The sequence below is a fragment of the Copidosoma floridanum genome, unplaced genomic scaffold, assembly GCF_036245765.1.
Source record: "Copidosoma floridanum isolate Cflo_tuat_1 unplaced genomic scaffold, Cflo_Japanese_pri ptg000011l, whole genome shotgun sequence".
Taxonomy (NCBI): Eukaryota; Metazoa; Arthropoda; class Insecta; order Hymenoptera; family Encyrtidae; genus Copidosoma; species Copidosoma floridanum.
Genome location: NW_028321888.1, coordinates 3,792,487 through 3,818,693, shown reverse-complemented (window position 1 = coordinate 3,818,693; position 26,207 = coordinate 3,792,487). Strand labels below are relative to the sequence as shown.

At 33.7% G+C, this 26,207-nt stretch overlaps 1 protein-coding gene across 3 annotated transcripts in view; it reads left to right on the top strand.

The window, feature by feature from the left end:
- Positions 1–26,207, top strand: part of Dhc64C (dynein heavy chain, cytoplasmic) — an 897,235-nt gene that overhangs the window by 730,577 nt on the left and 140,451 nt on the right. For all 3 annotated transcript variants that reach the window (XM_089590008.1, XM_089590007.1, XM_089590009.1), the window contains one exon: positions 25,312–26,032. In XM_089590008.1, the coding sequence (XP_089446134.1) occupies positions 25,312–26,032 (721 nt within the window). The remainder of the gene's footprint in view (positions 1–25,311; positions 26,033–26,207) is intronic.

Genomic DNA, 26,207 nt, shown 5'->3' with positions numbered 1-26,207 from the left:
AGTAACTCATGGAGAACATGAAACAAAGGGCACGGTGGACACAATGATCCATGGTATGAAGTGCACTTTCCATGTAGTCCCGCAGGATTTTCCGATCGAAGTAGACGGAATCCTTGGATGGGATATGTTTAAAAAATACAATGGCGAGGTAAGCGCAAAAACAAATACACTTAGTCTAGGTGGTGTAGAAACCCCACTGAAGACGGCAGAATATTTCGAGATAGCAGCGAGATCCAGGCAGGTTATATATGCAAGAGTCAAAAAAGAATTCGGAAAGATTCAAGTTGGATTTGTGCCACTTCAAGATGTAGGAGAACATGTGCATTTTAGAGACTTTTACGGCACTAATAATAAAGGTAAAATATATGCGGAATGCGTGAATTTTTCAAACAAAAAAAGGAGAATTACAGTACCGGAAGTGGATCTGATAGAATGCGAAGAAGTGAAGGAAATAGAAATAACTGGCAACGGGGGGGACGGCGCCAGAGAAGAAGAGACTGCATTTGTAGGCTTGCTCAAGGAAGTCAAATTGCAAGAAAAAGAAATAGAAAAAAAATACAGATTGAGATATAAAAGCGTAGATGAAGATAAAGAAATCGACACGTACGCGGAAAAAGACCGTAATATAAAAAGTGTCGAAGAAAGAATTAAAAAAATTATGACACTGATCGACACTGAGGGCTGTAACGAAGAAGAGTTACAGCACGTAAGAAAATTAATATCGATGAATCCGTTTGTGTTTGGGTTGGACGGAGAACCGTTAAAAACAACTCATTTAATTAAACACAAAATAGAGACTACAACAAATAAGCCAGTAGTGGTCAGAAGATATAGATACCCGCCCGCGGTGAAGGAAAACATCAGGAGAGAAATTCAAAAATTGATGGATTTGGATATAATAGAACCGTCAACGTCCCCATATAACTCAAATATATGGATAGTGCCTAAACCGCCAGGACAAAATGGCGAGAAAAGGTGGCGACTGGTCACAGATTTCAAACAGCTGAACGAAATAACTGCTGAAAGCTGTTACCCACTACCCTTTCAAAGCGACATATTGGAGCACTTAGCGGCCGCTAAGTACATCACAGTAGTTGATTTGAAGAGTGGATTCCACCAGATTAAAATTCAAGAAGAGGACGCGCATAAAACTGCATTCTCGGGACCCGACGGGCACTATCAATATAAACGTATGCCAATGGGGTGCTCAGAGTCACCAAATACATTCCTGATGGCGATAACGTTAGCTCTAGCCGATCTACAAGGGCGAGAAATTGAAGTATACATGGATTACATCATGGTTTTTGCAGCAACTCTTGAAGAACATGAAAAACGCTTCGAAAAATTGATAGAAAGACTGGCAAAAGCAAACATGACCATAGAGCCAAAAAAAGTCAATTTTTGAAAAAGGAAGCAATAGTCCTTCGTCACGTGGTTGGAAATGGTAAGATAAAGACGGACTCGAAGAAGATCGAAGCCGCAAAAGAATATCCGAGACCGACAAATTCAAGGAAAATTAAGCAGTTTCTTGGATTCGCGGGATATTACAGGAAATTCATAAAAGATTATGCAAAGATAGCGCGACCACTCTCTACAATGACAAAGAAGAATACGGAGTTTAAATGGGGCGAAAAAGAGGAAGAGGCTTTTAAAAAACTAGTGGATGCGCTATGTTCAGAATCTGTATTAACAGCACCGGACTTGAGTAAACCGTTCATTGTTATAACAGATGCGTCGGAATATGCCATCGGAGCAATCCTTAGTCAGGGAGAGATAGGTAAGGATAGACCATGTGAATATGCGTCACGGTGCCTCAAGGGTAGTGAACTTAGATATCCAACGTATGATAAGGAGTTGCTAGCAGTAGTTTTTGCAAAGGAACAGTTTAGACCTTATCTGTAGGCAGGAAGTTCACGGTGGTTACGGATCACGAGCCGTTGAAACATTTTAACACGTCCAAAAAACCCGACATTCGGTTCAACAGATTAAAGGCAGAGTTGCATGGTTACGATTTCGATATAATTTATCTCCCAGGTATCTCAAACAACGCACCAGATGCTCTTTCAAGAAATCCAGTCGTAAAAAAGGGCGGAAAGAACCCAGAACTACCACGAATAGAACTGTATCAAATGGCAGATGAACAAGAGAAGGAAGAGGGTGTAGTAAGTGATGGCCCACCAGCGCGTATGTTCAAAATTAGGGCAAAATTAAAAATACGGATCGATGGTAAGTTAAAGAAGGTAGTAGTGGAATCAGACTCAGATTCATCACATAAAAAACCCAGGAAGAAAAAGACTGAAGTGGAATTGTGTTCGGAAGAAGAAGTTGAGGAAAGACAACAAACTGAAGAGAAAATCTTATCGCAGGGGCCACTAAAGAATAAATTAGAGCACATGAAGAAAGAGAAGGGCTGGATAAAAGGGGTATAAAAAACGTCCACACCTTATGTCGTCATAGACCACCAAACAAGGCAAAAGCAAAGGAAGAAAAGACAAAGGCAGCTTGACACTCTAAACAGAATTAGACAGAATTTTTCTGTCACTCCTGTAAAAAACACACAGACTGAAGAAAATATAATAGTGAATTGGGAAAAAAGACCAGAAATTAAACACAATAATTTGAAGGAAATTGAAATAGGCTTGAACGGATCAGAGCATGGGATAGAGAGAGACGACAGTAGGGAGAGAAGCTCAAAAAGTCGTAGCACTTTGGAGGATCGAACGTCCGGGAAAGAAAAAAAATCAGAAAATCCACGACGAAAAAGGCAAAAAGAGTCTATCTATTTTGCAAAAAAGGATCCAAAAAAACTTAACGACCTTACCAGCATGTTACAAGAAAAGACAGATAGACTCAAAAAAAAAGTTTTTGTCGACATCAGAGAAAGAGAGGTAGAGGGAAAACCAGGAGTCATAAAATATGTATGGGAGGTAAAAGATAGCAGCAGGGATTCAAGTAAAAAAGGTGATCGAAACATAGAAAAAGAGGGAACCGTAAGTACGGAAGATAAAAGTGAGGAAGGGAAAAGTGAAGGCAAGACCAGCAGCGAAGGAGCAAATCTTTCGTGGGATAATCAGGGAGAAAGGCTATCCTTAAATCATGGTGAGACGTCTGGGGCGTTTGATAATTTGAATAATGAAGAATCAAGCAAAAACAACCAATTGATTTCAAACGATGCACTTAATGAGCAAAAACGTGGATCAGACGGAAATTGTGCAGAGCCATGGAAAGAGTGGGACTTATTAGATGTAAAGGGCGATGGTAATTGCTTGTTTTATAGTCTTATTGTACTGTTCGATCTGGACTTAACAGCAAAGCAGCTAAGAAAAATCTTACTGCATTCTGAACATATTAAAAACTGCGTTGACCCGGAAAACACTAAGAAAATTTTGAGGGAGGATTACGAGTTTGGGGATGGAGAGTGCATTTTTGTCTTTTCTCAGGAGTTCAAAAAGAACATATGTGTGCACTACGTAAATGGGAAGGACCTCCAATGTGTCATCACTACACAGGAATAAAAGGAGATGAATATGAGCACATGCGGTATGAGCCGGAGCACTATCAGGCGCTTTGCGAAAAAGGAAAAAAATGCTATAAATCAATGGATGAATTATACAAAAATTTAAGTGATGAAGACAGTAAGATAGTACGAGGGGCGAGACGAGCAACATTAAGGAAAAGGAATGAAAACAAGTTCCCATATACGAGACAGAAAATCAAGGGTAGAGTTAATAAGAAAACAAAGGAAGACAACAAAACAGATCACGAGACGAGTGACGAGTCAGATTCTGGATCAAAAGAAAAACGAATACCAAAGAAGTGCGATCCGCCACCACCTCCACTGGAACCACCGGATGAGCCTAGCCCAATAGCGGAACAAGAAACACCAAAAATATCAGATGACGACGTAAACAATGAAAGTCACGAAAAAGAAGTTAGCGATAATGAAAATGGAAAGGAGTTACTTAATGCGAACATGGTGGCAGGTGATAATGCCGAAAGCACAGATGATGGCGAAATCAATATAAGTATACCAGGTTTAGATAGGTACAGAGCTTGCCGGACACGACTACCAGTACAAAAACTACCCTGGAAGCCAGAGGAAGATAAGGATATACCACCATTCCAAAGGCTTAAGAAAATAAATGAACACCCATTTAGATACATTGACAACTTAGCCTTCTGTACAATAACAGAAAATATACCGGACACAGAAGCCATAGACGCGCTTCACGAGAGAGGTTATATAAATCCAACAGCCATGAATAAAGAAAATAGGAGGGTTGGAGAGGTCTTCCTATCTAGAGCAAGAAAAGTATCAGTAATGCAGTTATACGTAAAAGAGCACTTTGACAGTGCGGGATTAAAATCGGATATTAAGAAATGCATATCGTCTTTAAAACAGCTCATGTTGTTTAACAAGTTGACGTCAGTAGGTATTATACGAGATCTAGCAATACTAAGCGTATCACAGTGGGACTATTTCGCAGAGCAATTGGAAAACACCTTCGAAAACACAAAAATATCGGCAGTGTTGTACTTGAATAATTTAGTAGTACCACCTGTGGAGCAACGATTTGATGTACTCAAAGAATACCACGAGTCATCGAAAGGAGGCCACAGAGGTATGAACCAGACTTACAACAAAATTGCGAAAGACTATTACTGGCGAAATATGCGACCGGAAGTACGTCAGTTCGTGCTAGGTTGTGAATCATGCCAATCTAAAAAACTTGTTAGAGTAAGAACAAAACAGGCTCTAGTCGTAACAGATACACCAGCTGGGCCATTTGAAAAAATATCAATTGATTTTTATGGCCCGATAAACAAACCATCGGCTCATGGCAATAGTCACATATTGTCAATTCAGGACTGGCTCACGAAATATATAATTCTTGTACCAGTAAAGAGAGCGACGGCGTTAGAAACAGCAAAAGCACTTTTAAACAGAGTGATTGCATACTTTGGCGCCCCAGAGAAAATGCTGTCAGACAGAGGGGCACATTTCTAAAACAAACTGTTGGAAGAGTTCGCAAGGGTATTTAAAATAGACAAAATGGGAACAACAGCCTTCCATCCACAGAGTAACGGTGCAATAGAACGAATGCATCATACATTAACGGAATAATTAAAGGCGTACGTAAATGAAGATGACTTTTAGGACGATCATTTGGACATGTGCATGTGCGCTTACAATTCGACAAAACACTCAGCAACGGGGATAGCGCCTCAAGAAGTATTGCTGGGCTACCCAGCCAGAATTCCATCTAGCTTCAAGAAAACAATGAATGAACAAACGTATGATGAATATGTAGAAGACGTAATAAAAACAATGACGCGGCTAAGGACAATAGCAGCCATAAATCAAGTTCAGGCGAAGTACAGGTCCAAATATTATTACGACAAAAAATTGATCACAAGATTTTTCATGGAAGGGGAAATGGTCTATGTTCTTATAGAGCCGAGAAAGAAATATGAGGATCACTACGAAGGACCATACGAAATCGTAGGAATAAATTACAAAAACCACAATTCAAAACTGAAACGTGGCAATGAAACAAGAATTACACACGTGGACAAAATCAAGAAAGCATGCGTTATAAAAACCCAATTATTAGATAATAGGAAACTCGGCGAATAAAGCAGGATAACAAAAACAAATCGCATAAAAGTAAGAAGCAAAAAAAAAAAAAAAAAAAAAACGAGATATCAGAAACAACAAGACCAAAATAGTATACTTCTCTTGTAAGCGTGGCCTTTGGACGACTTACGAGATCAGCAATCAAAACGGTATGGACAAAAAAAAAAAAAATCTTATGTTTCAGGGCTGGAACCATGCCGGTGACACAGCAACCTGGAGAGATAGAGGAAATTCAAAGAAACCCTGGAATATTGGTGGAGAGCTTGGGCCCAGTCCAAGCAGTCGCATCAACTTGAAAAATGATATGGTATGTAGAATGGAATGACGTTGTCGAGGAGGTAAATTCGTTTTTAGACGCGAAAAATCAAGCAAAATGGAAGTGCAGGGTGACGATAAAAAAGGAACACGAATGTATAGAACAAGTAGAGTACACGGCAGGAAAAGTCCTAACGGCCTTGGATAGGGTAAAAGAGGCATATAGAACAGTAGTAGGCCAAAAGATCGATGATCAAAGCAAGACAGTGCAGGCGCTGCAGGGGATTGTGACTGACGCGGAAAAAGAGAAAATACAAAAGCTAGTAGAGGCGATCCCGACTAACACAGTTGAAACAACTAAGTATTTAACGGAACAAATTAGAGTCATAACATATGGAAACCATGAAAGATACCTTCAAGATATAAAAACGTTTGAAGATAAAGCTGGAAGAATAACGGAGGAAGGTTTAAAAGTTTCTGCAGAGTACTTCGGCAATTATGACAGGGTTACAGAAATGGTGGGCGAATTTGAACACTTAGCTGAGAAACTCTTAACAAAATTTGGAACAACGGTGGACATAATATACTTAGCGAGTCGGGGAACGACACATATACCAGATGCGGCATTGAGAGCGATTTTGGAAGCAAAAATTTTGGCAGAGCAGCTGAGACCAGATCTACAGTTCCCAGTAAGCGAAAATATAACTACAGAAGAAGAAATTGGAGAAATCTCAGAAATAACGACCATGGCATTTAACGGCAGAATAATATATTACATATGGATACCACTGGTTACGAAAAAAAAATTGGACCTTCTTAGGATATTATCATTGCCAGTGGAACAAAAAGGCTTAAATACTACGGATTTAGTGGCATATTTGCAGCCAACATACGAATACATAGCGAGCAGTGTTAGTGAGAAAAGATTTATGCCAATCCCGCAAAAGGTGATAAGACTATGTAAAAGACTAGGAAAAACACGAATATGCACACAAATGGAGCCAACACAGGAAGTCAAAGAGGACCACCCCTGTGAGATACGTATCATATTGGGGATCGCAGTGAAGAAACCAGAAGAATGTCCGATAATATTAGCCAAGTTAAAGGGCACATTTTGGACACGTCTCCATGCTAAAAACCAACATGCCTTTACCACCACGAGAAAGGACAAAGTCCACATACAGTGTGAACACACCGAACACAAGACACTGAAGGTGGTGGATTCTGGGGTAGTCAGCTTAGCAAGGGACTGTATAGCTCAAGCATCGGATACAAGACTGGATCCAAGACAAGAGGAAGGTGAAAATCGCATAATGAAGCTTGAAAGTGCAAGTCTTAACTTGAAGGATATACTACAAAAGGTGAAAGGGACTAAAGGAGGTATGTTATTGGAATTAATGGAAGCAGTGATAAAAAGAGACGGACTACAGGAACTCGATAACCAGGAGCACGGACTTGACGATAGGATAAAAACAGGTACTAAGCTAGCGGATATACTCCAACGGGCACACGAGTAAGTACAAACAAAGGAGGAATTCTCAAATTGGAAGGAATACGCATTGTTGGCAACGGAAATAGCACTAGGAGTGGCAGCCGGATCTTTTGAATTTTTAAAATGGGGGGGTCCAATAATACTTAAAGGTTTGAGAATGATTACAGGCAGACGGGAGAGGAACCGCGGAAACACCAACTCAGTACTACAAGACTTGTCAACCCAGAGGGCCATGGTTAATGCACGAGAGGTACAAGTGCTACTGGGAGAGCGGGTAGGATCAGAAGGCAGAAGACTACCACCTTAGTTAACAACCAATCCGCGATGATCATTGAGACTGACGATGTAATCAAAAAGGTTATACATAAGATGTGTACAGAAAAAAAAAAAAAAAATAAATAAATAAATGAATAAATAAATAAATAAATAAAAAAATACTAAGAATAATTAAATAAATAGTAAATATACAAAGAATATAATTATACAAAAATAATGTAAAAAGAGCAGCACAAACAAGAACAATTATGTATACACAAATAATTCACAGACAACATAACACATATATACTCGCACACACAAACCAGTATGGCCATCGAGGACGATGACCGCGTGGCCTCGGACGTGTGACGTACAGTATCTAGAACCTTTGTAAGTTCGCGCTTAAGACTCACCTCTCACGGCGCATGAGCAGCGGATACAGAGTATGATGATCACCTTTCGGCGGCGGGCCAGAGCGTTATCAGCTCTCCCGCTCTCTCTCTCTCCGATCAGCCTCCGAACTTAACGCCACGCACGCGACTGCTCTTGCCTTGAGACTCTAATAAACGAACATATACTTTCTTCCACGTGTATTCAATTCCCTTACACCCCGAAACTCCACAATTCCCACGTAACACCCATATAAAAACACATAGAGGTTAGAGGTAGATAGATTTCAAAAAAAAAGAAAACAATAGTTAAATAGATTGCAGTTTAATTAAACTATTTTTACTTATCAAAATTATGTTACCAAAGATGAGTCTTTTCCTGTATGGAACGATCAATAACTTTCAATGCTTTTTTTGTCATTGACACTTTATCTCAAATAATATTAGCTCTGCGTAATTGTTTTTTGTTATATTGTAATCGAACGATGGCACCTCAAATTTTACTTAAATCCAAAAGATAACTGAAAGTTTAGTGACTTGTCGTTTTTTTAAAGAGAATGGCAATGTTTGTCCATACTATGGATGAAATAGTTTTTCTGATTGATTCAAAATAGTTAATCAATGCTTTGTACTAAAATGTTTTGAAAGGTATTTTTTTACCATAAATTCATACCATTTTTCATAATGTCACAATATTATGAAAAACGAAAATTGTTTTTGATTAAATTACAAGAAAAAAAATTCCAACATTCTTTGTTAAGTTTATTTATGTTAACATTTTTTGAATTTTATTAAAGCTTACATTAGTATCGATTTTTTTAAACTCCGATAATTTGAAATTTATATAAACATCCATCACTATAAGATATTTGGTTAGGTGAAAAAGAGAATTATTTATAAATTTTTTTTATTAAACCTTTACTAAAAACTTCTTAAACTTATTTTTAGTTGTACTTTCTTGAACGTTATCTGATAATAAAAACGATGCAAAATATTTATGTAACTAAGATAGTTACATGGTGTCACAATCTTTCTAAAAATCTTGTCTACTGAGGAATTTTGATAAGCTAAGCTCATTTACACAGCAGTTTTATTTTAAATACTATGTAGTAGTCCATTAAAAGTGTTCAAATATCTATAATATTTTCTTTCTTTACTTTACTAAATATTAATTTAAAATTAAACCTTTTTTAATCTTTTGATACTACAATGCTTAATACACCTACAGCCACCTTTTTTGTATGTATTTGCGTTTAATCTCATTATAAGACTGATTATTAGGTACGTAACAGTTTTTAATGTTAATATACTTAAAAGTGCTAGTAAACTTATAATTTTTGTTTAACTTGAACCATGATACTAATAGTATTTCCTATTTAGAATTAGCATTTTTGTTTTAATTATAAACTTTTTTTGCTTTTTTTAATGTGCACTGGAAAAGTTGAAATTTATTGGCTTCGTCCACAAAGAAAAAACTATTGTCTGTTCCATGTTGCCTCTATTGGACTTGAATAACCACTATCGAGGACGTATTGTGAAATTTATTCGTGTTTTTTGTTTTCCCTACAAATATGACTTCTACCAATTTGAAAAATGCTTTATTACTGTAAATAATTCTACAAATTTATATTTTACTATTAATAAATGGGCATTATTTCACACGTGGGTGATAAATATCTTGAATTAGCAAAAAAACTGTCATAAAGCAGTACTATAGAATTATTAACTATACACAGGAAAAGTTACTTCATTTTAAAATCATTTTAAAATTTATTTAGAGAACTTTGTCAACAAATTATTAGAGTTTAAGAATAGAATTATGTATAAATTAGCCAAATTTCGTGCCACGGTCTTATGTGTAGTCTCTAAAATGAGTAATATCTTATGTCACCTTTTTCTAATATATCGTGGCCGTTAAGCAGATATTTAAAATGAGCATGACGACAACATCTAGATATTATAAGACATAATTAAATTGTACATTAATATGATGAGGAGATAATACTTAGAGCGAGCAGAACGGTGAAGCTTTACTAGTATTTATAGGTATGAGTATGGATATAAATACATTGGTTGGTATGAATATGTGTATGTCTTTATACATAATATAGAAATGTCAGTAGGTTCAGGGATGTGATTCCTTGTCAACCCCTTATACTGCCCCTTCATTACCCCAGAAATCATCTACACCCCTACAAAAAAAGGAAAAATTATTCTAATTTCTCCCATATTTTTATCAAGTTTTATTCTTTAATTTCCCCTACTATTCTCAAATAACCTACATGATCTCTGACACAATTATTTAACTCCCATTTATCCCCCCCCCTTCCCCACAAACCCCCATAAACTCTCAATCAAATAAGAAAAAGATCGTTAAATTTCGTCTTTGTTTGCGTTAAGTTTGAATTTTGAAGTCCCTGTCTACTACCTTCAACCAGCCCTTTGAATATTATTGTAAGTCTCTACACCCCCCTTCGCAACTGCCTTCACCAAATGATAACCAATACGTTTTTCCCCTTATTTTAATTAAAATGGATTCCTTAACCCACCCCTCTTATTTTCTTTCAAATAACCTTCTCAACATCTCTCAAAAATCTTGTTATATATTTACATTCTGAAGAAGCTTTTAAAAATAGATAGTTGGATTTTTTCACATGTGTTCATCACAGCTGTTTGTTTTGTTTTATTCAACCAAGTTATTAAAACATAATTTTTATTCCTATACATACTTTTTCGCAACTTTTTACACCACCTTGAACTGACAATTAGTGCTAATGCCGTGATAAATCGTTTCTCTTTAACGGAAACATGGGCACCCTTTATCTCTTCTAAAGGTCATACAATAATCATGATATTTTAGTGTGGTTTGCCCTTTTATCTTTTTCTTAAACCTGACACAATATATAATGAAAAAATGGGTATAAAACAAATTAAATAGAATTTAAATGTATGATGTACATATTGAGACTTTTTGTAAGTATGTACTACTTTGACCAGAAAAAAATTAAATTGAAAGTTAAAGAAAAAACCAAGTCAAACGAAAATCTTATGAAGTAAGTTTGACCAGAAAAAAATTGAATCGAAAGTTAAAGAAAAAACTAAGTCGAAAGAAAATCTTATAAAGTATAAACAAATCAAGCAATGCACTTTCACGTCATTTTTGTTTTGTTGTACATCAAAAAATTTCTTAAATTATAAAACAATCATGAGAATTTATTTTATAACTTAAAATTGTATTTGAAATTTTTATAACTTGAAATTGTATTATTTGAAACTCTTTTTATGTAGTATAAGTATCTAAAAATAATTGTATGATTTTTAATGATAAATATCTTATCACTCAATCCAAACTATATTTATGATTTTCGATTGAATATCGCGTTGAACCTTGTAAAAAAATTTTTTTTCAAATAAAAATCAACATTATCAAGAAATTGCCCTAGAGATTTGTTAATTTACACAAAGTGTGCTAAGATAGCAGAAAATTGGCTTGTGTACAAAGTATAAAGTAATAAAAAATCATTTATTGCACTACTAATTATTTTTTGTTTAAAAACTTTGTTTGATTGATAACCATTTCATAGTTTTAAGTCTTGTGCCATCACATAAACCATAAAAATTTTTTGAATATACTAAAAAACTTAAAAGAATAATCATCATACAAATAATAGTGTAATTTTTAAATGTAGCTCATAAGGTACTAAATCTTAATAAATATGATTTATCATATTAATTAAAACGTTTATCTAAATATCACTTACGAGTTTATTGACTCATTTATAAGTTAAATTATCTATGCTGTAATAAAGTTTTACTGCTTCTGGTAGATTATTTAAAATTTTATTGTTAAAAAAATGCGTATACTCCTCATAATAAGGAATCAGTATAACATTTTTTTTAAGTATAAATATTTTTACTAGAAATTCTTAATCAAACTTTTTTTTCAATTTTTCCGAAACTTTAAGAAATTTAATTTTTGTCCTCCTATTGTTATTTATGATAACTTGAAAAATTATATCACTTAGTCAAATGATCACACAAAGTTTTTAAGTGGGGAAATTTCTCAAACATAAGTAAACTGAGCTAGAAAAAAGAATACAAGCAAAAAAGATAAGCTTTATGCAAAAAATTATTTTACCATCTCAAGTTTTAACTGATGATAGGGTCATTAAGTAATTGCTATTAATGTTATATTCTAGTAGATACTCAAAAAAAAAGTTAGATTGCTTGTTTATTTGCATAACTCAATAGCCATCTGAGTGTTGACGCTTGAAACGCGTAGAAGGACGCATCTGCATTAGTATATATATCTTCCCATATTACAGTTGTTTTTGCAGGGTATTTAACACGTCCTCAACTTTCTATAGACCCCATACCAATAGGAAATAAATTCATTTAATTTCTCCGTTATCTTGATTTATGACATGTTTTTACCAGACCCCCATCCCTTCCAATAACCTCACAGCCCCTCCACAGAGCTTGCACGTGATTTTCATGGACCCCTGCAGCCCCTAAGTTAAACTATCACTCGAGTTCTACAGATTCTGACATACTTATATAAGGCAGCTTATGCAGACCTTGCGTACGTTGAAATATATATAAATAACATTAGAATTTATGCTGACTGTCAAAATACTTGAATTTTTGTTAACAAAACACCACTTCCTATTTTTATTGGACAGCATTAGTCGTCTACCATGTACAACATATGTTTACAAGATCTGGTCCGAATGTATCGCAAATTTCAATATTATCTTCGTAATGTATGAAGCAAAGTCGCAAAAACCGTTATAATCGCTAACCGTGAACACTACTCCACCGATCTCGATAAAATTTTGCGTATTGATTTTAGACACTTTCTAAATGGTTTTAGTATAGTTTTTATCTTTAAAAAATTAATAACAATAGAAATAAATAGCAATAATCATAGCAATAATAATAGCATTGTTCTCTAATAGACAAGGAACCAACGTAGAACTCCATCCTGAACCACCAAGATTAACGAGTGCCACCAACAAAAAAGCGGTTGAAACACTAACGTCTCTGTCGTAATACCAGAAGACGTATAGCCAGAGCACAATCGGATCTATTAATTTGGGATTTCGTGGCCATTCTTCCAACCGACCTGGTACTACCAGAGCAGATTTTACTACAACAGCAAGCCAGGGAAAACACAACCCTAAGAAGTTCGGGCAGCCACACTAGTCTCCTACTCAGTGGATCGTCCCAACGGCATACTTACAGAGAAGATATTCTCCAGTCCCACTTTACTGACTAATGGTAAACGGTTGTGTATCTGGCATACGACCTGAAGATAGGATATTCTTTGGATAGTGGTGTACCTCCCTCCAGCACCGTCTCTGTACGCAGAGACTCCGAGATACCCACAGCTGGCAGCCGGCTCTTCATCATTTAAAAAAAAAATAAGGAATGGCTGAAAGTTTGACAATCAATCTCATCGGTTCTTTTAAGGGCAGTCTAACCACAGTTCATACATTTGCGACGCTGCCTAAAAAAACGTACTGAGTTTCTGATTCCACATATAGACTCAATCCTATCAAGAACATGGCTACCTATTTAAACGGGAGTAACCGAGTTATCCTATTAACAATATGGTGCCGCTGTGATTCTGGCGCTGGTTGATTCTGGTGATTCTTGGTGACAAAAAAAAAGGTGCTTTAGACACCGCTGTCTCCAGCGTAATACCAGGAAACGTTGGGAAAGAGTTCTTTAACTAACTCTAACGCTCCAGACGTTGGAGTTTTCCCCACGATTAGTCTGGTGCTACAATAGCAGGCCAGAGACGATTACCCTAATGTATGTAGTGTGTTTGTTTGCTGGAAACTTCAGATAAGAAGAAGTTTAGTTCGCTGGTCCATTTAAGGGCCATCCGACATTGAACTAATTAGCCAACAAATATATTACAACTTAACAAATTTGACAAAAAACAGCCTTAAAGGCTTACAAAAGTGTCAACCATGCATGTAGTCGCAAAAGAGAGAATTGGAAGGAAAACTTCAAATGACAGTAATTACTTAAATGTTAAAGATTTTTAAATACGCAGAATAATATGTATTCTTATTTATTTTGGCGATGAGAAATAGAGAGATAAAGCTCCAGGACTTTGTTGCTCTGGTAACGAAGTTGTAAGATCGAAAAAAACAATTTTCGACACGCCCTGCGCGGGGACCTCGATTATGAGCCATCTGTTGTAGCTCTAAGGACCTTGATTTACACACGCTCCTCACAACTCGTGCTGCACACTCGTGCGAGTGCGTGTGTACGTTGAAATCTTTTCAGAGCCACATTAGATGGTTCCTAATCTCGCTCCCCACGCACGATGTGTCGAAAAGTTGTATACGCCACACGTGCGAGAGGTTAGGTGATTGACATACGCGTGTCTTCGCACACTCGCTAGCGCTCATGTGTGAACTGACACGCGTGCGTTAATCGCCTTCCTCGCGCACTAGTATCTTAATGTACTATTTTTAGTTATAAATATTTTATCAGTTTTAAAATCTTTGAAGTTTTAACAAATAGCCCTTTTTATTTATTATAACGTAAAAAAGTGCAAATTAACAGCTTATTAGTGCCAAAAATTATTTTATGGCGTAAGAAACGCTCGGTACTTTTCAGCATCATTATTTTTTTTTCCTCTTAACACTTTATTATTTGACAAAATAATCTGCATGGACTCTGGACACATATCTTTTTAATAAGAAGATTTTTGTTCTCAGAAGTATCAGGAATAGATGTAAAATTTTTAACTAAAAACATGTAACATTACGGGTCAACACACTGCGGTGTTTCCTTCAATGAGTTTCGTGGAAGCCAAGGCGGGGGGGGGGCTGCTAGTATAGTGTAACAGAGTGTTAGTATTTGCTTACTGCTCCGATATAAACTAATTTATGCTAGGATCACTCTGACTGGGACTGTACTTCCCAAGTACCCACGGAGACACACTCACACTACAACACGGACATTGAGTCCACTTTTTCTTGTTCTCGTCTGCTTGCTGAGGGGCTAGCTCAGCTCTGGCTTAATTAGAATGCTCACGCGTCGTCATATATATGTCATATGACACCCCCCTCTCTCTCTCTCTCTCTCTCTCTCTCTCTCTCTCTCTCTGGCCTATCTTTCTCGCGCAGTTAAGGTGAGCGTAAACGGTGCTCAAGTATTAACTGCCCGTTATAATATTATATATGTATTATACATGTCAAAGCACCCTCAAATAAAAGCAACGTTTATCAGTTATACAAAATTTTCTCATAGAGATTAGAGTATGTGCACAATAATAAGTGTGCCAGACTTTCAAGCGCGTCATTAATAGATAGAAACAATAATAAAGTGAAGGAAATGGTATTCTCTAATCGTTAAATAACTGTAACAGAAGTAGCTAAGAGTCTTAAGATATTAATTAGCTTGTTTCAATTAATTTTAACCAATATTTTCAGCTCAAAACAAGTACCCGCAAAATTTGAGCCAAAATTGCTAAATGCCACTCAATACAGCAACCTGTTAACTTTGCTCAGGAGATATTTTACTCTGTCTATGATGACCTAGTTTTTCTCCAGAGGGTCATAACTGGTGACGAAATATGGGTTTATTGTTATATCGTGAATACCAAAGCTCAATCATCTTAATTCAAACTACTGCATGAGCCAAAACTAAAAAAAGCGTGCCAAATTCGATTGAATGTAAAAATTTAGATCACAGTTTTCTTTGATTGTGGGGGTGTGGTGCATAATACGTTTAATTTATTCGAATTTGTGAAAAACAAAAAATTAGCTTTTACGTGTCATCAACAGCCCTACTACCACATCATTGCTTGAAAAAGGATTTTTAGTTAAAACAATCTAGTAATGGTGCCTTTTAGACCACGTGACTTTTTCTTGGTCCTAACACTTCAAAAGTACAAAAAATTTCCTCGAAACGCCATAATTAAAGAGATAATGACGTCAACAGAAATGAAGCTGAGAAAAATCATAAAATTTATTTATTCAGGTGCTTCGAGAATCATAAAAAATGTTGACATGAGTGTATTGTATCTAAGAGGAATAACTTTATTACTTTGACTCTATAAATTTTGTTCAAGTTATATTAATTCGATTTTAACTCATTTTGAAGTATATAGTTCCTGGTGCGCTAGTTCATTTTATTAATGTTATTATTGAATTCTGCATAACACTAAAAATTTCATGTTTTTTTATTATATGATACTAATACAAATACACATACAAATTAAAATTATTTTTATTTATACAGTAATTAAAAACACGAAAGTATCGTTGCAATAAGTCAGCCCATTTTCAGGTGGTACCTAACAAAGCCCTATTGAGCAATAAAAAGACAACTTCCCTATCATTTATTATTCTCTTTAAATTAAATGCGTCTTACTAAACTAACTAACGAGTATGTAAGAATTTCAGATAATTATTGATTTACACTCTTATTATTTCGTAGATCTTATTCCAATGACTAGCCTGTCTCTCATTTCATTTTTGGGCCATACATCTTAGAATATTTTTTTAGTATGACAAATAAGTTTTTATTAAACTTTTATTTTTAAACCAAAAATATATTTCATTTATGGAAATAGTGTAAAGATCGTATTTAAATTACATAAATAAATTCTTTTTAAATTGATCTTAACATACATAAAACAATAAAATAATTTTAATCAAAGGCTTATTTGTTTAGTTATTTTAGAAAACATACTAAAATTTTCTAAATGTATAAAAAAATTTTATATTCCTGGAACATATTTCTGTATAATGTGAATCAAAACAAATTCTGAAAAGACGAAAGCTCTAACTTATAAAAACAGTTTTCTGATACGAAGGGGCTTATTCTACAGATGCTGTATTAAACACTGGCACATCGAACAATTTTCATTAATTTAAGATATATACAAAAATAAATATGCAGTAACTGTTTAACATCACGTGTTGGCCATTATGCATAAGCGAGAAAAAGTACCAAAAACTTGGTGATTAGGAAAATTTGCTGTTTATTTTTTTACCTCTTGATTCAGATTAACCTACGGCCCTAACATCTAACAATTATTATCTTGTTTTTTTACTAATCAATCTTCGGCTTTTAAGATTTTGTTTGTCTGTAAACTGTTTTGTGTAGCTGTATGTCTTCATTTTTTATCACATGTGTCGCGAAATTAGCCTAAAGAAATATAACGGTTGGTATGAAATTGAAAATGCCCCATTAGACTTACGTTGAAGTTTCAAAATGTAAATAAGTTTTCATTTATTAGATATGCAACATGCTCTCATATTTTAACAGTAAATTTTTTACAGCTCATTCCACCATAGATTTTAACCTGAATGCAACGGCACAGCTTTCAAAATGGTTATAAAAGTTCTTAACGTACCAGATGACAAGGAATAACAAATTATTAAAAAGTACAATTATTGTGTATCTTTTTAGATATTTTGTGTAATTACTATTTTTTTGAACTGAATAAATTAATTTAATTTAAATAAGATTGTCGCTTTAAGAAAAAAGTATATTATAGAACAAAATGTGAATACCTAATTCTTATATTTATATGAAAAATATTTCTCTTTTATCCAGATAAGCAAGATATTTTCTTTTCTAAGTCTTTTTGTAGGACAAATCTTATTCTTAAATTTTGGGTGTATTTATGTCTATTTTATTTAACGTTTTTAAGTGGAGTAATAGAAAAAAACATAATTTATAAATGAATAATAAAAAAGTTTTAAAAACATACAGAATAAACCTAAATCATGTCGATTTTTACGAAAGCATATATTGTTATTTTCTAAGTGGTACCTAGGAGTTGGCGCTCACGAAGGTATAGCCCTCTATTTTATACATACTAACATTACACAGTAATTTTAAATTGTCCTTGTGCTACTCCTCCTTAGCCTTTCTTATACTTTCAGATCCTTTAGCCTGCTCAATATAATTTAAAAGTATTTAAGTTTGCCTGTTATTGAATTTAGTTAAGTTCTCAAATAATCATATCTAACTTGTCTTAGCCACTCTTGATTCTTTGTAATATTCCTTGATCCATCTTTTTAGCCTCAGTCAGTATGAGGTAAAACTATTTTAGTTTGTGTTTTATTTATTTTGGTTAAATTTTCTTCTTTACCATTTTATGCTTAAACTTAATCGACTTTGACTCTTCTCAGTTATTGTTAAATCTGTTTCGCTTTATCCATTATCAAATTAGATTAAAGTTTCTATTTAGCCCACACTCTTAATGCTTTGTAATACCCTTTCTACCCCCTTTCTCCATCCTCATTATGAGATAAACTATGCAGTTTTGTTATTAAATTTGCTTGATACTTTTATTTGATTTTATTAGCCCCACAATTTTTTCTTACCTTCTACTTACATAAATGTAAAATAAAATCATTTTGTTCCTTCACTTTGACAGATTAAATATTCTGCTAAGCACCTTGTAATTTTTTTTGAGAATATAATCAAAATTGCACTCTTACTTGCAGTACTTATATAACTATATTTTTTGGAGTTATACTGGAATTGGCTTGTTTACATGAAAGTTTCAATCAATAATCATAATGATTTCAGATTCGTGACCTTGAGAAAATATGTAACCGAAGTGGATATTGCATGTTACTCCCCTTTACCCCGCTTCTGTTTCTTTAACTAATTCTTGGAAAAAAAAGTTGAACCTCCCCGATTTGGAGATTAATTACTTCTTGTTATGGTATAATTTGTAACTGATTGATAATGTTGACATTTTTTCTGTATTTTATGAATACATTGATTGGTTTCTTTTTTTTTGCATTTTATTCTTTTACAATTTTTCCAATCGTAATGAAGGTGATTTTTTGACTTATAAAACATTCATTGCAGTTAGTGGGGGAAAAGTTTAGAGAGGTGAGAGGAGCGCAAATTTATACAGCAACGCTGGCAATTATTTTTCTCATACGGATGTACTTACACACACGCTTTTGCGCATACTTGACCCCTTCTTTCTTGTGTTATTAGAAAAAACAACTTTTGGATCCATTTCAAAATTTAGTAGGTGTATTTAAAAGTAATGTTTCATACAAAAAAAATTAGGAGGTTTCTACAGATCGTATAAAGACAACTCTTCCTGATTTGATGTTTTTCCTCTTGATGATTTTTCTGTAAGGTTACATGTTGAATTAAAATTTTTTAAAAGAAAACATATATGAAAAAAAAGTACAGTTGAATGAGCCGCAATTTTTTGAGGGTATTTTTATAATTTTTTGAGTATATATTGAATGTTTGAATAGTACTTTTCAAAAAATCTATGTGTAATAAACGTCCTCAAGGGACCTTTGCTGGCTTGTAACACTACCCTATTGAAGAAAGCATTTCTATATGATGGTTTTTTTTAACCTTTTAGGTACAATTATAATTTGGGTATCAAAGATGGACTAGGAATGAGTGTGAGCGTACGTGACATATATGAGCGTGATGTTAAAGATGTAATCAGCGTAGGTGGTAGGAAGTTGTTTTGAAATTATAGAAAGATTCGATGAAAGCTCATAGTCTTGTACTGATCAGCATACATATTGATTAGTTTGTATTGTGCCATAAGATATTGTTTATAATTGTTCATTTATTTAATATTAAAATATTAATTGAAACCATATCCAATTATTGTAGGTATACTCATTCCAACGACAACTGCACCACCTTCGTACACAATATCGTTTTTTAGAAGATATGTTTATATTCATTATTATATTAATCTGCCATATGATTTCATACAAGTATAAACTCATATTTAAGTACCCAAGCACCCACTGTCCACTGGTTTTTGTTTGGTAAATTTTATTTAAAGTGATAATTTGTTAGAATGATCGTTTCTGTAAAAATTTTTTTGAAAATTTAACGCTGTTAATGATGTAGTGTTTGGGCGCAATAATTTTTTTTCTTAAATTCTAAATATTTTTATTATTTGTATTGATAATCCTGCAAAATAATAAGAAATGATACTATTATATTTAATCAAGAAAACAAAGATTAATTTTATAGAATATTTAAACAGTCGATCTTGCTAGTAAGCCTTTTTACTACGAGAACAGAGGAATTCCTTTTTATTTTTTAATAATGTATGTAGGTTATATTATTAAGGTTTTATTTAACCTTCCTTACAAGGGACGGTGGCCTAAAGTGGGTTGGTAAACATTCAAAGCCCAGAAAATTTAGTATTTGTATGATGATAATGATCAATTCTTTTTTTTTGGATAGAGGGCACATAGAAGTAGAAAATAAATAATTTATATTGGTTCATTGTCTATTAATTTATAATCTATTTTGAAAAATAAGAAGCCTTTAAAAAACCGCTTTTCCCTGGGGCCTAAAGTGGGTTATCTGTTTAGATAATTAGAATATTAAAATATGCTCATGAGAATAATGCATTATTAAATATGCTTTGTTTACTCATTTAATTAGTAATTTTAATCTAATTCAATCACCTTATTTAGGACATAAATCGCTTTGTTTTTCACTCACAATTACTATTCACACAATTCACATTAAAAAAATACAAAAAAATCAACAACAAATTATATCATAGTGAATTGGACACCTACAAGTTTTTTGATTAAGTAATGCTAACTTAAAAAAGTTCAAAACAAAACGCCAATGCTTGAGCTTAATTTAAACTTTATTGGGCTCAAATTGACTGAAAATTATCAACAATACAATAAGTGTATTCGTTTTTGACTGATCAAAAAATATATACCTCTTATTTTTTAAATCAAATTATTGATTCTTCAAACATTCCGTGTAATTACTTTATAGGGGAGGGTGGGTTACTAGCTGTCAGGTGGGAGACTTCGTCATCCTGATTTTTTTTTTATCGATAAGACATATTTCAATGTCAATTCTGTTAGAAATTCATTTCTACGACGTTTACTTAACACGTCCTCAGAAATTAAACGAAAAATCTTCATTAACTTTTTAAAACAGGAGATTAAAATTTTGAGCCAGAAATAATCGTCGGACAAGAGTTTTTCTGTACCAGCCAAGTAATGAATTTTACTTCTGTATCGATTATATCATATAGGATTAAAAGTTTTATTGCCTAAATGCTTTGTCAAATTTTTTTGGAATTTTAGCATGACTATTTACAAAGTTATTTATAATTAGAAAAAAAGCGTTAAAAGGGGCACAGTTTGCCACCTGCAGGAGGGCACAGTTCTTTACTAGCAGCCACAGCAGTAGCAAAGTGACAGTCATAATCTCAGCCTTATAGGTTAGGATTCTGTTTTGTTGACAATGGTAATGGTCATGGTAATGTTCAAAATATACAGATACACAATGATGCCTTATCACTCACTAATCCAAAGAATTTTTAATAAGGATTAAACTTGCAGTCTATTATAATTTAAACTTTATTTTTATAATACAATTAATCTAATTTCACAACAAAGTATACATTTTTTTATTTCAATTGAATTAAAATGTTGAAAATTTAAAAAGCTTTACTATTACATATGTGCTGCATGCATGGAAAAAATATATTAATAGAAAAAAATTAGTATTTTTTAATAGATAGTTTGGCGCTTTGTGCAAATTTTAAATCTTGTCTCATGTTCCTAAGGACAACTGTGCCCCACCCTAAGGCAAATAATACCCCACCATGACGAGCTGTACCCCACGTAAAGAGTCAGTGATTTTGCTCAGTATTATTAAAGTTTCAATATAATTAACGTTTTTAACTCTGCAATGTATTCTCAAGACTTTTAAATAAGTGATTGATGTTTATACATTATTATGTATATAATAGTTTTTCCATAATTATCGAAAACAGAATGGGTGACGGTAGTGCCCCACCCTACCACTGTGTAACGGCTTGTTTAAAACTAAGCGGAACTTGGAGGTACTCGGGTAACCTCGACATATACACTCCTCCTCTTTGCATTTTGTGTGCCAGTACACAAGTGCCTACCCGCTTTAGGCCATCTTCCGCTATAACCTAGCCTATATGCAGTTTACAGTAAAAAAAAGATTTCGATTCAATGAAAAATGTTTATGATGAAACAACTTAAATCTAAAAATTTTTTTGAACAGCTTTCTTAAAATTCTGTTTCGGACGAATTGTCATTACATATGAAATTTGTAAAGGTAACTTTATAAAGAATTAAAAAAAATTGTAAAAAAAAACTCTAGTTACAAAAGAATACTTGCACTAAGTCTCCGCAGAACTGAATCTGACGTCCTTCACATATTTCAATTTTTGTTTAGATGCGCGTTAAAATCATTGCATTATCACAAAAGAGACACCAACAATTCATCTTATTATGTCATAACATGACTTGCAAATAATTTTCTTTTTAATATACGCATTTATGTGTTATTTGAATAGAGTCCGTAATAATATCACGTATAATTTAAAGCCTTATGAAAGTAAATTCACAAAAACTAAATTGATTATTTAATCCTCATTTTGTCAAAATTTCAAGTATGTCTCCAATAAATATTTTTTATATTTAAATTACGATCACGTTCAATTTAAGAAATTCGTTCTATTCTTTTTTTTTCATTTCTATGATGAGAGATAAATGGATCATGAGACAATACTAATTTCTTCGAATACAAGCCAATTGTGTCATAACATCGATGTTGAGATTTGTTAGTAGTCAAGAAAAATGCTATGACTTGAATAAAATTGTTCTCTGTAGAAAATAAATAGTAATAATAAAAATAAGAATGAATTTTTGTATTTACAGTTATTTACGGTATAAAAACTTTTATTCTACCTTTATTTTCTGTTCTTATTTTTGTTGTATTTGATAGACCAGAAAAAAAGACACGTCAGTATCAATCATAAATTATTTTAGTCAGCTGAATTTATTTGCATAGTTGTTTTTCAGCCCAATAATGGTATGGAAAAGGACTTTTCTGATGGTAGCATTTTTATTGTTGGATTTATTAAAAAAACACCTTTCATCAAAAATGTAGGTATTCAAAAGACCTACAAAACGAGCCATGGTGGTTAACAATCAAATAACTGATTTAAAAAAATTTTTTTTTCAACTAATAAACAATAAGTCTAAAACGTCTAAATATACAAAGAAATCAAAGCTCTTGTATGGCACTACAACTTCTCCAAATCTGGATATTGTACGTTTAACCATTTTCGTACAATTGCAATTATTTATAAACAAAACAGTTTTTTGAAAATTCTTTAGCATGATAGCATCCTACAGTGTCCAACGGGAGCTCATGTTGTTCATGAAGAGTTGAACTAAATATCTCTTATAAAATTAATTTAATTTTCGCAATAAATTGATAGTAAAATGAGCTGCAAAAAAAATGTTTAATTGCAAATTTAAATATCGTCAACAATTTAAGTGTAATTTCTACAAGACCTTTTTCATCAAAAGGTTGAATTTTTTTCTTAATTAAAAAAAAGATGCCTGACGATCCCCAGAAGCCGAGATAATTTTTGCTTTAATTCTCACGGCTTTACAACTTAACATAGAGAGTTGAAGTTTAGACGTGTTACTTTTTAATACTTATATTTTAAGGAAAGAAATATTTGATACTTACCAACTGTCGATTTCCATCGAAAACACAATGCGGAAGTGAAGGTTACTTGTGTCGTGACTGTCCCAACTGAAGCTCGGGGGAACCCCCACCTCTGCGGCTGCTTGCACGTGGCTGACGCTGAATCTGATACCGCACGCTCAAAACCGCTGATGGTTGAAAAATTATCAATATTTCGGCTTGGGTGGGTTGTAGAACGACTTTTTTTTTTTTTAACTGGGGTAGCTTGCGAAAATATTACCTTCAGTGCACTTTTTTTGTTTAAAAATCTTTTATGAACGCTTATGAGCCTCTTTCAACTAACCATTTTAATACAATCTGAGTGCGTACTTCCATTGATGTATCACCTATCTGCCTTGAATTACCTGTTGTCTTCTTGACCAACACTGAACAATTTATCATTAAACAATTTGCAAATAATAAATTTTTTTACAAGTCAGAATCGAAAAGATAGTAGCGTCCAGACTTAATTTTTTTAAATATTTTTTTTGGAACTTATTTCTTTTAGCCATCCTTAGCTAAGTGTCGCAATTTTATTAGAATTAGGGTGTCTTATACGTTTATTTTATATAAAATTGAAAAAAGTCTTATGTGCAATAAAAAATCTCACATTTAACTGTAATAAAGATGGTGAAGAACTCTATTGAAAAAATTACGAACAATTTTTTTCAACCCAACAGAAAATCATATCATTTTTCAAGGCGTAGTAAAGTAAAAATGAAAAAGTTATTGCGAACTGTTGAATCATCGTCTGATAGTCAGAAGTGGATGCGTGGTGATTAAAGGGGTGAAACCCCACGGGTGCATATGTTATCCATCAAAGGGAATTTTTTACTGGTTTTAACAGATGTGCCTGCAAAATTGCTTATTCTGTTGTTATGGATTCCATACCTATTTTTAAATTCCTATGGATCCTACCCCTATTTTCTTGTAACCTTTTTCATTTTTCTAATTTCCCTTCTTATTTTTCAAGTATATGTAACCATGGTATATGCTCCTAATGTAAAGTTCCCGTCAGACAACTAGATCATCTTTCTTAGTAAAAATCATTCCCAGATTGCAGCTATCGTTTTGTGCATACTTTACCTATAGCCTTACGTTAAAATGAAGGACTTTTTTTATTTGCCATCAACTTTATCGTATCGATATTTTTTTTTTAAATGATGCTAACTTTATTGATGGGCCTCCGATGGAAAAACCTCCGAAGGTACACTTATAATTCAAAAAAACTAACTGATTACATTTAAAATTTTTATGGATGATTTTTTTCGGTTTCCTAGGACTTAATTTACTGACAATGCCTGAAAACAATCTTAATATTTTCTTACATGATATTACCGTATGACTGCTTAAGCTTGTTTCGCTGAGAATTTGGCCTTTTTTGTGTTACAATGAATAAATCACGTGGCATACACGGGAATACTTGTGCTGTAGAAAACATCAAAAATTATTTGATGTATAGTGCTACTTAAACCAGTAGTGCTTTTTTCCAATTACATATGCAGCTTTAAGACTCCGATACAAGAATTACTTTCTTTTCTATAATTTACTGTCCTTAATTACGATAATGGAAGCAAGTCGTGTTTTATAATGAGGTTCTGAACGTTTTACATATTTTATAGTGTTTATTTTTAAGTCTTTTAACTATTAAAAACGTTGTGAATGATAATTGTAATTAAAATACAAAATATTTTGCATCGTTTATTGAAGTAATCACATTTGATATTTAAAACATCTTTCAGGCCGGATCGAGTTATTGCTGCGGCATCTATAGTAGTAGCTTCTACGTTGGGAGAATTATTTACGAATGCTGCGGAAACTGAGTTAGATTTTGCAAATGTCGTAGAGAATGAATTAAAATCATCCATCCCAGCTTTGCTGTGTTCTGTTCCTGGTTTTGATGCATCAAGCCGAGTAGACGACTTAGCAGCAGAATTAGGTAAACCAATTGCTAGTATAGCAATTGGTTCTGCTGAAGGTTTTAATCAAGCTGAGAGAGCTATCAACACAGCTGTCAAAGCTGGAAGATGGGTTTTACTAAAGAATGTCCATTTAGCTCCACAATGGCTTGTACAACTAGAAAAAAAACTTCACAGCTTACAACCTCATTATAACTTTAGACTATTTCTCACGATGGAAATTAATTCTAAGGTCCCTGTTAATTTACTTAGAGCTGGAAGAATATTTGTATTCGAACCGCCACCTGGAATTAGAGCAAACTTGCTACGAACATTTAGTACTGTTCCAGCCTCCCGTATGATGAAGCCTCCGAATGAACGAGCAAGGTTGTATTTTCTATTAGCATGGTTTCATGCCATTGTACAAGAGCGCTTGAGGTACGTTCCTCTAGGATGGGCCAAGTACTATGAATTCAATGAAAGTGACTTAAGAGTTGCCTGCGATACTCTTGATACATGGATTGAATCTACAGCAATGGGTAGAACCAACTTACCTCCAGAAAAAGTAAGTAATACCAACAAATAAATACCTACTAGTTGAAATTTGTCATGCATATATGCAAACATAGTTATTCATTTTTTCTGAATTGCATTAGAAAAATTTAAGGGAACACATTGCAGGGTCTCAGGGTATCTGCGATAGTGTATGTGCCAAGATGGGATGGTAGAATCCACTGGTA